This window comes from Nerophis ophidion, linkage group LG10 (genome assembly GCF_033978795.1).
Source record: "Nerophis ophidion isolate RoL-2023_Sa linkage group LG10, RoL_Noph_v1.0, whole genome shotgun sequence".
NCBI classification, from domain to species: domain Eukaryota; kingdom Metazoa; phylum Chordata; class Actinopteri; order Syngnathiformes; family Syngnathidae; genus Nerophis; species Nerophis ophidion.
The window spans coordinates 4,860,349-4,876,726 of record NC_084620.1 but is presented as its reverse complement, the minus strand read 5'-3'; the positions used below and the strand labels follow the sequence as shown (position 1 = coordinate 4,876,726).

Below are 16,378 nucleotides of genomic sequence, written 5' to 3'. Positions count from 1 at the left end.
TTAAGTGTTACGGAAAAGTGGGAAAATTGAGATCTTTTTCGAACATAAAAAGTATATAACCTGAATGTACTGAATTAGTGGAATGTTGATGATTGAAAATTGTAGGACTCTTGGGGAAAAAAAGAGCGGAACCAGTGGGAATTCCGTGTAAAACCTACTCAGTGGCCTAGTGGTTAGAGTGTCCGCCCTGATATCGGTAGGTCGTGAGTTTAAATCCCGGCCGAGTCATACCAAAGACTCTAAAAATGGGACCCATTACCTCCCTGCTTGTCACTCTGCATTAAGGGATGGAATTGGGGGTTAAATCACCAAAAATGATTCCCGGGCGCGGCACCGCTGCTGCTCACTGCTCCCCTCACCTCCCAGGGGGTGATCAAGGTGATGGGTCAAATGCAGAGAATAATTTTGCCACATCTAGTATGTGTGTAACAATCATTGGTACTTTAACTTTAAAACAGGAAATTATAGAACTTTGAAAATGGATATTTATACTGCCCATGACTAATGGAAAGTGTCGTTGTTGGAATGTTTGAATTGGTTGGGAAATGTGAAAATTAGATAAAAAATTGGCCCTACTGTGTGAATGTGAGTGTGAATGTTGTCTGTCTGGGCGGCATAGCTCGGTTGGTAGGGCGTCCGTGCCAGCAATTTGAGGGTTGGAGGTTCGATTCCCGCTTCTGCCATCCTAGTCACTGCCGTTGTGTCCTTGGGCAAGACACTTTACCCACCTGCTCCCGGTGCCACCCACACTGGTTTAAATGTAACTTAGATATTGGGTTTCACTATGTAAAGCGCTTTGAGTCACTTGAGAAAAGCGCTATATAAATATAATTAATTTCACTTCACTTCACTTCACATATGTGTTGGCCCTGCGATGAGGTGACGACTTGTCCAGGGTGTACCCCGCCTTCCGCCCGAATGCAGCTGAGATAAGTTCCAGCACCCCCTGTGGCCCTGAACGGGACAAGCGGTAGAAAATGGATGGATGGATTTCCATTGGGAAAAAATGTTCACGCAACAGCAATTTGAGGGTTGTAGGTTTGATTCCCACTTCTGCCATCCTAGTCACTGCCGTTGTGTCCTTGGGCAAGACACTTTACTCACCTGCTCCCAGTGCCACCCACACTGGTTTAAATGTAACTTAGATATTGGGTTTCACTATGTAAAGCGCTTTGAGTCACTTGAGAAAAGCGCTATATAAATATAATTTACTTCACTTCACTTCACATATGTGTTGGCCCTGCGATGAGGTGACGACTTGTCCAGGGTGTACCCCGCCTTCCGCCCGAATGCAGCTGAGATAAGTTCAGGCACCCCCTGTGGCCCTGCAATGAGGTGGCGACTTGTCCAGGGTGTACCCCGCCTTCCGCCCGAATGCAGCTGAGATAAGCTCCAGCACCCCCTGTAGCCCTGAACGCCACAAGCGGTAAAAAATGGATGGATGGATTTCCATTGGGAAAAAATGTTCACGCAACAGCACTAAAAGGATGTGACCATTGCTATGATATGCTGTGATGTGCTATCCACTCTTCACAGCAATTTGAGGGTTGTAGGTTCGATTCCCACTTCTGCCATCCTAGTCACTGCCGTTGTGTCCTTGGGCAAGACACTTTACCCACTTGCTCCCAGTGCCACCCACACTGGTTTAAATGTAACTTAGATATTGGGTTTCACTATGTAAAAGCGCTTTGAGTCACATGAGAAAAGCGCTATATAAATATAATTCACTTCACTTCACATATGTGTTGGCCCTGCGATGAGGTGGCGACTTGTCCAGGGTGTACCCCGCCTTCCGCCCGAATGCAGCTGAGATAAGTTCCAGCACCCCCTGTGGCCCTGAACGGGACAAGCGGTAGAAAATGGATGGATGGATTTCCATTGGGAAAAAATGTTCACGCAACAGCAATTTGAGGGTTGTAAGTTTGATTCCCACTTCTGCCATCCTAGTCACTGCCGTTGTGTCCTTGGGCAAGACACTTTACTCACCTGCTCCCAGTGCCACCCACACTGGTTTAAATGTAACTTAGATATTGGGTTTCACTATGTAAAGCGCTTTGAGTCACTTGAGAAAAGCGCTATATAAATATAATTCATTTCACTTCACTTCACTTCACATATGTGTTGGCCCTGCGATGAGGTGACGATTTGTCCAGGGTGTACCCCGCCTTCCGCCCGAATGCAGCTGAGATAAGTTCCAGCACCCCCTGTGGCCCTGAACGGGACAAGCGGTAGAAAATGGATGGATGGATTTCCATTAGGAAAAAATGTTCACGCAACAGCACTAGAAGGATGTGACCAATTGCTATGATATGCTGTGATGTGCTATCCACTCTTCACAGCAATTTGAGGGTTGTAGGTTCGATTCCCACTTCTGCCATCCTAGTCACTGCCGTTGTGTCCTTGGGCAAGACACTTTACCCACCTGCTCCCAGTGCCACCCACACTGGTTTAAATGTAACTTAGATATTGGGTTTCACTATGTAAAGCGCTTTGAGTCACTAGAGAAAAGCGCTATATAAATATAATTCACTTCACTTCACATATGTGTTGGCCCTGCGATGAGGTGGCGACTTGTCCAGGGTGTACCCCGCCTTCCGCCCGAATGCAGCTGAGATAAGCTCCAGCACCCCCTGTAGCCCTGAACGGGACAAGCGGTAGAAAATGGATGGATGGATTTCTATTGGGGAAAAGTGTTCACGCAACAGCACTGTGACCATTGCTATGATATGCTGTGATGTACTATCCACTCTTCACAGCAATTTGAGGGTTGTAGGTTCGATTCCCACTTCTGCCATCCTAGTCACTGCCGTTGTGTCCTTGGGCAAGACACTTTACCCACCTGCTCCCAGTGCCACCCACACTGGTTTAAATGTAACTTACATATTGGGTTTCACTATGTAAAGCGCTTTGAGTCACTTGAGAAAAGCGCTATATAAATATAATTAATTTCACTTCACTTCACATATGTGTTGGCCCTGCAATGAGGTGACGACTTGTCCAGGGTGTACCCCGCCTTCCGCCCGAATGCAGCTGAGATAAGCTCCAGCACCCCCTGTGGCCCTGAACGGGACAAGCGGTAGAAAATGGATGGATGGATTTCCATTGGGAAAAAATGTTCACGCAACAGCACTAAAAGGATGTGACCATTGCTATGATATGCTGTGATGTGCTATCCACTCTTCACAGCAATTTGAGGGTTGTAGGTTCGATTCCCGCTTCTGCCATCCTAGTCACTGCCGTTGTGTCCTTGGGCAAGACACTTTACCCACCTGCTCCCAGTGCCACCCACACTGGTTTAAATGTAACTTACATATTGAGTTTCACTATGTAAAGCGCTTTGAGTCACTTGAGAAAAGCGCTATATAAATATAATTCACTTCACTTCACTTCACATATGTGTTGGCCCTGCGATGAGGTGACGACTTGTCCAGGGTGTACCCCGCCTTCCACCCGAATGCAGCTGAGATAAGTTCAGGCACCCCCTGTGGCCCTGCAATGAGGTGGCGACTTGTCCAGGGTGTACCCCGCCTTCCGCCCGAATGCAGCTGAGATAAGTTCCAGCACCCCCTGTGGCCCTGAACGGGACAAGCGGTAGAAAATGGATGGATGGATTTCCATTGGGAAAAAATGTTCACGCAACAGCACTAAAAGGATGTGACCATTGCTATGATATGCTGTGATGTGCTATCCACTCTTCACAGAGCCGGATTTCTTTCCCTGGCATCCTGACTCCTCGACAGCCTCTCCTGGCTTTCCCTTTATTTGCGGCGCCTAATCCGTTAATCAAGCGCGCTCCATCTGTGCTAACGGGATCGCTAACGAGATTAGCGCATCGACTGGCGAACTGAGACGAGGCGCCCAGAAATCAAAAGTGGAGGCTGAGTGAGTGGACTGAGAGCGGTGTTCCTTCTTTAGTTGTTGTTGTTTTGCGGTGGTGGGAGGACACCGCCGATTACATCACGGTGACTTCCATGTTTTTGGGTGAATGCGGCAGAGTGAAGGCGCTTTACAAGTCATTAACATGCAAACGACGTTGCGCCGCAGTGTTAGCTTGCCGGGAAGGAGGTGGCGTTCCTAACACCTTCTTGTGCGCTCTAGCAGGCCGGCTTCTGATGTTGCTGTGTGTTGCCACGGTGACGGTGATGTTCTTTTAATCAATCAATCAATCAATCAATGTTTATTTATATAGCCCCAAATCACAAATGTCTCAAAGGACTGCACAAATCATTACGACTACAACATCCTCGGAAGAACCCACAAAAGGGCAAGGAAAACTCACACCCAGTGGGCAGGGAGAATTCACATCCAGTGGGACGCCAGTGACAATGCTGACTATGAGAAACCTTGGAGAGGACCTCAGATGTGGGCAACCCCCCCCCCTCTAGGGGACCCAAAGCAATGGATGTCGAGCGGGTCTAACATGATACTGTGAAAGTTCAATCCATAGTGGCTCCAAGACAGCAGCGAGAGTCCCGTCCACAGGAAACCATCTCAAGCGGATCAGCAGCGTAGAGATGTCCCCAACCGATACAGGCGAGCGGTCCATCCTGGGTCTCGACTCTGGACAGTCAGTACTTCATCCATGGTCATCGGACCGGACCCCCTCCACAAGGGATGGGGGGACATAGGAGAAAGAAAAGAAGCGGCAGATCAACTGGTCTAAAAAGGAGGTCTATTTAAAGGCTAGAGTATACAGATGAGTTTTAAGATGAGACTTAAATGCTTCTACTGAGGTAGCATCTCGAACTGTTACCGGGAGGGCATTCCAGAGTACTGGAGCCCGAACGGAAAACGCTCTATAGCCCGCAGACTTTTTTTGAGCTCTAGGAATCACTAACAAGCCGGAGTCTTTTGAACGCAGATTTCTTGCCGGGACATATGGTACAATACAATCGATAAGATAGGATGGAGCTAGACCGTGTAGTATTTTATACGTAAGTAGTAAAACCTTAAAGTCACATCTTAAGTGCACAGGAAGCCAGTGCAGGTGAGCCAGTACAGGTATATATGTATGTATATATGTATATAAAGGTATATACAGTACAGGCGTAATGTGATCAAACTTTCTTGTTCTTGTCAAAAGTCTAGCAGCCGCATTTTGTACCAACTGTAATCTTTTAATGCTAGACATGGGGAGACCCGAAAATAATACGTTACAGTAATCGAGGCGAGACGTAACAAACGCATGGATAATGATCTCGGCGTCTTTAGTGTTTTAACAAGCGTCCCAATCACTGTCAACATAAGAATACAGAACACACATGTAACGACTACGTCTGTCTAACGACTCCATTTTTCTGCTGTGTTGGTATAAAGCAGGGGTCACCAACGCGGTGCCCGCGGGCATCAGGGAGCCCGTAAGGACCAGATGAGTCGCCCGCTGGCCTGTTCTAAAAATAGCTCAAATAGCAGCACTTACCAGTGAGCTGTCTCTATTTTTTAAAATGCATTTATTTACTAGCAAGCTGGTCTCGCTTTGCTCGACATTTTTAATTCTAAGAGAGACAAAACTCAAATAGAATTTGAAAATCCAAGAAAATATTTTAAAAACTCGGTCTTAACATGTTTGAATAAATTCATATATTTTTTTACTTTGCTTTTCATAACTTTCAGAAAGACAATTTTAGAGAAAAAATACAACCTTAAAAATGATTTTAGGATTTTTAAACACATATACCTTTTTAGCTTTTAAGTTCCTTCCTCTTCTTTCCTGGGGCGGTATAGCTCGGTTGATAGAGCGGCCGTGCCAGCAACTTGAGGGTTGCAGGTTCGATCCCCGCTTCCGCCATCCTAGTCACTGCCGTTGTGTCCTTGGGCAAGACACTTTACCCACCTGCTCCCAGTGCCACCCACACTGGTTGAAATGTAACTTAGATATTGGGTTTCACTATGTAAAGCGCTTTGAGTCACTAGAGAAAAAGCGCTATATAAATATACTTCACTTCACTTCACAAAGCTTAGTGATGAATCAGATTGTAAGTGTTTAGCTCGGTTGGTAGAGCGGCCGTGCCAGCAACTTGAGGGTTGCAGGTTCGATTCCCGCTTCCGCCATCCTAGTCACTGCCGTTGTGTCCATGGGCAAGACACTTTGCCCACCTGCTCCCAGTGCCACCCACACTGGTTTAAATGTAACTTAGATATTGGGTTTCACTATGTAAAGCGCTTTGAGTCACTAGAGAAAAAGCGCTATATAAATATACTTCACTTCACTTCACAAAGCTTAGTGATGAATCAAATTGTAAGTGTTTAGCTCGGTTGGTAGAGCGGCCGTGCCAGCAACTTGAGGGTTGCAGGTTCGATTCCCGCTTCCGCCATCCTAGTCACTGCCGTTGTGTCCATGGGCAAGACACTTTACCCACCTGCTCCCAGTGCCACCCACACTGGTTGAAATGTAACTTAGATATTGGGTTTCACTATGTAAAGCGCTTTGAGTCACTAGAGAAAAAGCGCTATATAAATATAATTCACTTCACTTCACTTTCCTGACAATTTAAATCAATGTTCAAGTTTATTTTAAAGAATAATAAATACATTTTAATTTAATTCTTCATTTTAGCTTCTGTTTTTCCAGCGAATAATATTTGTGAAATTTTCTTCAAACTTATTATGATTAAAATTCCAAAAAATATATTCTGGCAAATCTAGAAAATCTTGAGAATCAAATTTAAATCTTATTTTAAAGTCTTTTGAATTTCTTTTAACATTTTTGTTCTGGAAAATCTAGAAGAAATAATGATTTGTCTTTGTTAGAAATATAGCTTGGTCCAATTTGTTGTATATTCTAACAAAATGCAGATTGGATTTTAACCTATTTAAAACATGTCATCAAAATTCTAAAATTAATATTAATCAGGAAAAATGACTAATGATGGTCCACAAATTCTTTTTTTTTATTTTTTCAAAAAGATTTGAATTAGCTAGTTTTTCTCTTCTTTTTTGGGGGGTTGAATTTTGAATTTTAAAGAGTCGAAATTGAAGATAAACTATGTTTCAAAATTACATTTTCATTTTTTTTTCCTGTTTTTTCCTCTTTTAAGCCGTTCAATTAAGTGTATTTTTCCATCATTTATTCTCTACAAAAAAACCCTCCGTAAAAGGAAAAAAAATGTACGACGGAATGACAGACAGAAATACCCATTTTTTTTAATATATGATATAGATTTATTTGTTAAAGGTAAATTGAGGAAATTGGCTATTTCTGCCAATTTATTTAAGTGTGTATCAAACTGGTAGCCCTTCCCATTAATCAGTACCCAAGAAGTAGCTTTTGGTTTCAAAAATGTTGGTGACCCCTGTTATAAAGCGATCAGAGTGAAGTGTGTCTAACTCAGGACATTGAATTTATTAGAACACAACCGCACACACACCCACGTACACACACACACACACACACACACACGCACGCACACACCGTGCAGAGGTTTGTTCCACCAAACGTAGTCGTCGGAGGCCACCGTGTTCCCGCTGGTCTTATTTGGAAAATAAACGCCGGTAACTGGCACAGATAGAGGACGCCTGGTGACCAGAGGAACAATGAAACCTTTCATTGGCGTCCAAGTGTGTGTGTGTGACAGTGTAATAACCGCCTTGGGGAGCCTCACGCTGCGCTTTTGATGGCTGCATGGCAGGACAGTGATGTTTCTATCCATCATTCATTCATTAGGAGCCAGGAATCATTACAATTTGGCGGAAGGTTAGGATGTACAGTATGTGTATTGGCCTGATACCATATCAGTAGGTATCAATCAATCAATCAATGTTTATTTATATAGCCCCAAATCACAAATGTCTCAAAGGACTGCACAAATCATTACGACTACAACATCCTCGGAAGAACCCACAAAAGGGCAAGGAAAACTCACACCCAGTGGGCAGGGAGAATTCACATCCAGTGGGACGCCAGCAACAATGCTGACTATGAGAAACCTTGGAGAGGACCTCAGATGTGGGCAACCCCCCCCCTCTAGGGGACCGAAAGCAATGGATGTCGAGCGGGTCTAACATGATACTGTGAAAGTTCAATCCATAGTGGCTCCAAGACAGCAGTGAGAGTCCCGTCCACAGGAAACCATCTCAAGCGGATCAGCAGCGTAGAGATGTCCCCAACCGATACAGGCGAGCGGTCCATCCTGGGTCTCGACTCTGGACAGTCAGTACTTCATCCATGGTCATCGGACCGGACCCCCTCCCTTGTGGAGGGGGGGACATAGGAGAAAGAAAAGAAGCGGCAGATCAACTGGTCTAAAAAGGAGGTCTATTTAAAGGCTAGAGTATACAGATGAGTTTTAAGATGAGACTTAAATGCTTCTACTGAAGTAGCATCTCGAACTGTTACCGGGAGGGCATTCCAGAGTACTGGAGCCCGAACGGAAAACGCTCTATAGCCCGCAGACTTTTTTTGAGCTCTAGGAATCACTAATAAGCCGGAGTCTTTTGAACGCAGATTTCTTGCCGGGACATATGGTACAATACAATCGGCAAGATAGGCTGGAGCTAGACCGTGTAGTATTTTATACGTAAGTAGTAAAACCTTAAAGTCACATCTTAAGTGCACAGGAAGCCAGTGCAGGTGAGCCAGTACAGGCGTAATGTGATAAAACTTTCTTGTTCTTGTATCGTACTTACTCTAACTATATTTTAATTTTAGAATGTTCAAAAAGGTTTGACCAAGTGAAATTAGTCAAACAGTGAACAATGGTAAGCATGATAAACACTAATCTATTTATTACCCAGCGCCTGGGATGGATTTGTTGTTGTGATCCGCTGCCCGGATCATATTGTGATTTGGATTTTTGGGTCTGTTTGTGTTTTCTGTTAGTTTGGACTCCCTTTGTTATTGTTTGTGCACCTGTGAGTTAGTTTGGTCACCATGGTAACGTATTATTTTCACCTGCCGCGGGTTCCAGACGCACACCTGTTTTTGTGATTAATGTCTTGATTTAAGCCTGCCTCCTTCGTTCATTCGGTCTGGCTTCATAATGACGACTTTGGTTCCCTGTCCTGTTTACGCTAGCTTCCGTGCTAAGTAAGGCCTTTTGTGTTATCCTCTAGCTCCCATGCTAGCTCTTTTGTTTTGCCTTTTGTACTTTGAGCAAGTTTTTCTTTTTCATAGTCTGTTTTATTCTTAAATAAAGCACTGGTTCTTACCTTCACTCTGTGTCCGAAGCCCGACTGCATCTCTGAGAGAACGAACCCGCATCACCATGCGACCCAAACGTCACATTTGTGCTGTTTTTAAGGGGACCTATTATGCCAAACCGACTTTTTTAAATCCCAAAAATGTGAAATCATGGAGGCATGGCGGAGATTAGGGCTGCCCGACTTTGAAAAACTGAAAAAATAATAAATAAAGGCTATACTGTACAGTGGTGATAAGGTAATGTACCGTATTTTGCGGACCATAGGGCGCACTGGATTATAAAGAGCGCTGCCGTAGAATTGTCTAATTTTGATCTTTTTTCATATATTAGGAGCACCGGATTATAGAGCGCATTAAAGGAGTCTTATTATTAATTTTTTTACTAAATTTAAAAGACTTCCTTGTGGTCTACATAACATGTAATGGTGGTTCTTTGGTCAAATTGTTGCATAGATTATGTTTTACAGATCATCTTCAAGCCACTTTCTGACAGTCGCTTCGGGATCCGCCGTTTTGTGGGCGGTCTATTTTACGTGGCTCACCTTCTGCAAAGTCTTTTCTCCGTCATCTTTGTTGTAGCGGTGTAGCATGCAAGGACGGGAGTGGAAGAAGTGTCAAAAGATGGAGCTAACTGTTTTAATGACATTCAGACTTTACTTCAATCAACAACACAGCTGCATTCTTCTCATCCAGAAAACACATCTTTGTTGTAGCGGTGTAGCATGCAAGGACGGGAGTGGAAGAAGTGTCAAAAGATGGAGCTAACTGTTTTAATGACATTCAGACTTTACTTCAATCAACAACACTGCTGCATTCTTCTCATCCAGAAAACACATCTTTGTTGTAGCGGTGTAGCATGCAAGGACGGGCGTGGAAGAAGTGTCAAAAGATGGAGCTAACTGTTTTAATGACATGCAGACTTTACTTCAATCAACAACACAGCTGCATTCTTCTCCTCCAGAAAACACATCTTTGTTGTAGCGGTGTAGCGTGCAAGGACGGGAGTGGAAGAAGTGTCAAAAGATGGAGCTAACTGTTTTAATGACATTCAGACTTTACTTCAATCAACAACACAGCTGCATTCTTCTCATCCGGAAAACACATCTTTGTTGTAGCGGTGTAGCATGCAAGGACGGGAGTGGAAGAAGTGTCAAAAGATGGAGCTAACTGTTTTAATGACATTCAGACTTTACTTCAATCAACAACAGAGCTGCATTCTTCTCATCCAGAAAACACATCTTTGTTGTAGCAGTGTAGCATGCAAGGACGGGAGTGGAAGGAGTGTCAAAAGATGGAGCTAACTGTTTTAATGACATTCAGACTTTACTTCAATCAACAACAGAGCTGCATTCTTCTCATCCAGAAAACACATCTTTGTTGTAGCGGTGTAGCATGCAAGGACGGGAGTGGAAGAAGTGTCAAAAGATGGAGCTAACTGTTTTAATGACATTCAGACTTTACTTCAATCAACAACACAGCTGCATTCTTCTCATCCAGAAAACACATCTTTGTTGTAGCGGTGTAGCATGCAAGGACGGGAGTGGAAGAAGTGTCAAAAGATGGAGCTAACTGTTTTAATGACATTCAGACTTTACTTCAATCAACAACACAGCTGCATTCTTCTCATCCAGAAAACACATCTTTGTTGTAGCGGTGTAGCATGCAAGGACGGGAGTGGAAGAAGTGTCAAAAGATGGAGCTAACTGTTTTAATGACATTCAGACTTTACTTCAATCAACAACAGAGCTGCATTCTTCTCATCCAGAAAACAACAACACCGGAAATGTGTCCTGTGAAAAACCGTCCAACTGGAACTCTTTAATGTTCCTTGGATGAATAATGTAAACTCACTACACCGGTATGTTTTAGAGCTTTCATGGCAAGTTTACTGACAGATATAAGTAAGAACTTTACACTACTTTATATTAGAAATGGCAACAGCGGAAGATGAATGTCCTATAACAAGAAGATAGAGAAAAATAAGTTTATCGACTCGTGGACACGCATAATTTTTCAGGACTTAAGCAGATCGCAAATACAGATCAGCAGGTACCAGAAAGTAAAAAAAAAGTTGCTTTTGCATAATATCGCGAAACAAAACACCAGAAAATATGTCTTGCCTTATACATACACGCCATAATAATACTCGTATGTTTGATGCGCTGACAATCCTTCAAGCGGTTTTATAGCGTGCCAAAATCGTAATGTTCTATATTTTCAAAGGAACATTTAAAATGTTGGTGTTGTGTACTTAAGACATATTGCCATCAAAGTGCCGTCTATACTTATCTCTTATGTTTGACTGATATCTACTACTGCCACACTTATCATTACACCATGTACCAAATAAAATAGCTTCGAGGTGAGTAAGCTCAATCAAACTTATTCCTTACATTAGGCGCACCGGGTCTCGATGGAGATCTTCCTTTATTACCTCCTGCTTCGATTGAAAGTCCAGTTTAGAAAACGGTTTTATTTTGGATATGTAGTCCTCCATGTTAAAAGTGCAAGCGAGAGGAAAAAATAACTAATCGCTGCTCACTCTTGCTGCTTGTTGTTACTTCTTCTCCAGCCGAGTAGTCGCGAGAAGGATCACTAGCGCCCTCTACCACCAGGAGGCTGGAGTCATTTAATGACTCATATTTGGCACACGCAGCTACGGTATATTAATAAAACATAGCTGCTTACTGTTCTTTTTAGCATATTCAATAGCTTGGACCTTAAATCCTACTGAATAGCTCTTAATATTCTTCCTTTTGTGCGATTTCAAATTATCGATATCAGCCTCCTGCATTTTGAAAATGATGACAGGTGAAGTGTCACTCGTGACGTGACGAGTTTGACCCGGCGGAAATTCTAGACATATGCTAATTATTTTGCGAAAGTTATTTATTTTAAATTGCCTTTCAAATGTCTATTCTTGGTGTTTTTTTTAATCAAATAAATTTCCCCCCAAAATGCCAGTTATACTCCAGTGCGACTCATATGTTTTTTTCCTTCTTTATTATGCATTTTCGGCAGGTGCGACTTATACTCCGGGGCGACTTATACTCCGAAAAATACGGTATAAAATAACCAAGTAGTTACAGGAGCAGTATTGGTCATAGCAATGTTCATACTCCGGATCATTAAATGATGAAATGTTTGATCACAGCAGTAATCCAACACAAATATAGAATGGCGTTGTACCAATATAAATTAAATATTAAAATTCAATCCTTATTTCTTTTGTGTTCTTTCCGGAAGCTGTTAGACTGCAGAACTCAGATGGCGCTCTATAGGAGGAGATGACAATTGTCACCCAGGAACACTTCACTTGCACATAAATGATGGATAAAATGTAGAAATGAACATTTAAACATATTGAACACCTTTCTTGGCATATATATTTTTACTGTTATATTGTTATTCCCATTGTTTTTATTCTTTTTGTAATATTTCTCTATTTTGTTTCCTTTTAAACCCCCATTATTTACTTTTTACTTTTTTCTTTAAATTGATCTCAACTCTGTACACTGCTGCTGGAATTTTAATTTTCCTGAAGGAACTCTCCTGAAGGAATCAATAAAGTACTATCTACCTACCTATCTATAAGTTAATTAGGGTTATGTGATTATAAACAATATACGATATAAATGATACACATTTGGCCGACGATAGTGCTATTAATACTGTCGACATATCCTGATAATGCATGTTGATGACACATTCAAGCTGTGCCCTGCAAATCTGACAAGGGAACAAAATGTCCTTAATGCAATGTCGCGCCCTTGCTAGCGGCTAATGTACTTGCTCAGTGCAGCGTCGAAATCAGTGGTTCTCAACCTTTTCTCAGTGATGTACCCCCTGTGAACATTTTTTTAATTCAAGTACCCCCTAATCAGAGCAAAGCATTTTTGGTTGAAAAAAAGAGATAAGGAAGTAAAATACAGCACTATGCCATCAGTTTCTGATTCATTAAATTGTGTAACAGTGCAAAATATTGCTCAATTGAAGTGGTCTTTTTTTAACTATATGGAAAATAAGATATAAAAATAACTAAAAACTTGTTGAAAATTAAACAAGTGATTCAATTATAAACTAGATCGCAATTTCTGCCAGTCCTGAAGTGTGTGCCAAGTTTGGTGAGTTTTGAAGCATTTTAAGGGGGTCAAATTACAGCTCAAAGAGGCAAAAATCGCATTTTTTGCGAAAATTTTGCTTTGAATGAGTTTTTGCAAAATTTCTGTTGATTTTGGGTATAGGCATTTCTAATGGGGAATCTAGGTCTAAGTCAGACCTACATAGAGGTTTTTGTTCCATGTCTTTACGACATTCCTAACGGAAGTTACAGGCAGTCTGGTTTTTTTTTTTCGTAGGGGGCGCTAGCGCGCATTTTTCATTTTGGGGGTTTGGTTTTTTTATTAGATGGCAATTTTCGCCAGTTCTGATGAGTGTGTGAAATTTGGTGAGTTTTGAAGCATGGTCAGTGGGTCAAATTAAGGTTCAAAGAGGCGGCGGAATAATAATAATAATAATAAAGAAAGAATAAAACGCACCAGATTCAATAGGGTCCTTGCCTATGGCAAAGGACTCCTGTGGAGTCCTTTGCCATAGGCAGGGCGGACCCTAATAAAGATTTATATACATAGAAGTAATCATCAACTTAAAGTGCCCTCTTTGGGGATTGTGATAGAATTTAATTCTAAACATTTCTTCACAAAAAAAGAAATTTTTAACATCAATACACCAAAAAGTTATATTTTGGTTTCATCTGACCACATGACATTCTCCCAATCCTCTGCTGTATCATCCATGTATCCATTTTGGTATAAACTCAACTCGTCGTGTTTGGAGGAAGAAGTTGCATCCCAAGAACACCATACCTACTGTGAAGCATGGGGGTGGAAACATCATGCTTTGGGGCTGTTTTTCTGCTAAGGGGACAGGATGATTGATCCGTGTTAAGGAAAGAATGAATGGGGCCATGTATCGTGAGATTTTGAGCCAAAACCTCCTTCCATCAGTGAGAGCTTTGAATGGTTGACCAAATACTTATTTTCCACCAAAATATACAAATAAATTCTTTAAAATTCCTACAATGTGAATTCCTAGATTTTTTTTCACATTCTGTCTCTCACAGTTGAAGTGTACCTATGATGAAAATTACAGACCTCTGTCATCATTTTAAGTGGGAGAACTTGCACAATCGGTGGCTGACTAAATACTTTTTTGCCCCACTGTATATTGTGACATAGACTTTATCGCCCATCCCTAGTGTCAATAAGCAAGGCAGAGGGCATAGGTTTGATTCCCTGCCAGGGTTGTGTCAGAAAGGGTATTTGTGAGGAACAAACTCACAACCATTAAAAGAACTGACTCTGTGTGGCGACCCCTTGACTTGGAGAAGTTTAAAAAAGACAGCAGTGAGCCAATTAAAAAGATCTGCAGGCCCCAATCGCCCCAAGGCCACCTGGGGACCAAGAGGTATGATGATGACGTATTGTGTCTGTCTCTGTGATGCATTCAGGTTCTGAAGATTAGTCTCATCGGCCACAGGAAGCGGATCTTAGCCTCGTTGGGCGACCGGCTACTCGAGGACACGCCCCAGAAACCTCCGCGGGCCATCTCCCTACGGGTGAGTTCGTCTAACTACCAGTGGAAGCCAAAGTGGAGGCTCGCCAGGTGATGAAAAACACTCTTTCTTCCTCACCCCAGGAGCCCGGCGGGAACCACACGCCCCCACAGCTCAGCCCGGCGGTGGGCCCGGCGGCGTACACGGCGGGCATCCCCGGCGGATCGCTGGACGTGCAGCACCTCATCATGCAGGCGGATGCGCGGCGCCGACAACGCAGCAACGACAACTACTTTGACGACGTGCCGCGGTCTAAACTGGAGCGGCAAATGGCCCAAGTCAGCATGGTGAGTGACATGGATGCAGCACTTAATGGCGACATAGACAATACTGTACCTCAGGGGTGGCAAACTCATTGTAGGGAAATCTATTCCCAAGTGGGTCGGACTGGTAAAATCATGTCAAAATAACTTAAAAATAAAGACAACTTCAGATTTTTTTCTTTGATTTTTGCAACGCTTAATGGCGACATAAACAATACTATACCTCAGGGGTGTCAAACTCATTTTAGCCCAGGGGCCACAAAGAGGGAAATTTATTCCCAAGTGGGTCGGACTGGTAAAATCATATCAAAATAACTTAAAAATAAAGACAACTTCAGATTTTTTTCTTTGATTTTTGCAACGCTTAATGGCGACATAGACAATACTATACCTCAGGGGTGTCAAACTCATTTTAGCCCAGGGGCCACAAAGAGGGAAATTTATTCCCAAGTGGGTCGGACTGGTAAAATCATGTCAAAATAACTTAAAAATAAACACAACTTCAGATTTTTTTCTTTGATTTTTGCAACGCTTAATGGCAACATAGACAATACTATACCTCAGGGGTGTCAAACTCATTTTAGCCCAGGGGCCACAAAGAGGGAAATTTATTCCCAAGTGGGTCGGACTGGTAAAATCATGTCAAAATAACTTAAAAATAAAGACAACTTCAGATTTTTTTTCTTTGATTTTTGCAACGCTTAATGGCGACATAGACAATACTATACCTCAGGGGTGTCTAACTCATTTTAGCCCAGGGGCCACAAAGAGGGAAATTTATTCCCAAGTGGGTCGGACTGGTAAAATCATGTCAAAATAACTTAAAAATAAAGACAACTTCAGATTTTTTTCTTTGATTTTTGCAACGCTTAATGGCGACATAGACAATACTATACCTCAGGGGTGTCAAACTCATTTTAGCCCAGGGGCCACAAAGAGGGAAATTTATTCCCTAGTGGGTCGGACTGGTAAAATCATATCAAAATAACTTAAAAATAAAGACAACTTCAGATTTTTTTCTTTGATTTTTGCAACGCTTAATGGCGACATAGACAATACTATACCTCAGGGGTGTCAAACTCATTTTAGCCCAGGGGCCACAAAGAGGCAAATTTATTCCCAAGTGGGTCGGACTGGTAAAATCATGTTAAAATAACTTAAAAATAAAGACAACTTCAGATTTTTTTCTTTGATTTTTGCAACGCTTAATGGCGACATAGACAATACTATACCTCAGGGGTGTCAAACTCATTTTAGCCCAGGGGCCACAAAGAGGGAAATTTATTCCCAAGTGGGTCGGACTGGTAAAATCATATCAAAATAACTTAAAAATAAAGACAACTTCAGATTTGTTTCTTTGAT

The 16,378-nt window shown here is 42.3% G+C and overlaps 1 protein-coding gene across 7 annotated transcripts in view; it reads left to right on the top strand.

The window, feature by feature from the left end:
• The window catches only part of anks1b (ankyrin repeat and sterile alpha motif domain containing 1B), a 385,802-nt gene that overhangs the window by 330,591 nt on the left and 38,833 nt on the right, over nt 1–16,378 (top strand). For all 7 annotated transcript variants that reach the window (XM_061912138.1, XM_061912134.1, XM_061912133.1 and 4 more), the window contains 2 exons: nt 14,649–14,756; nt 14,837–15,040. In XM_061912138.1, coding sequence (XP_061768122.1) covers nt 14,649–14,756; nt 14,837–15,040 — 312 coding nt within the window. The remainder of the gene's footprint in view (nt 1–14,648; nt 14,757–14,836; nt 15,041–16,378) is intronic.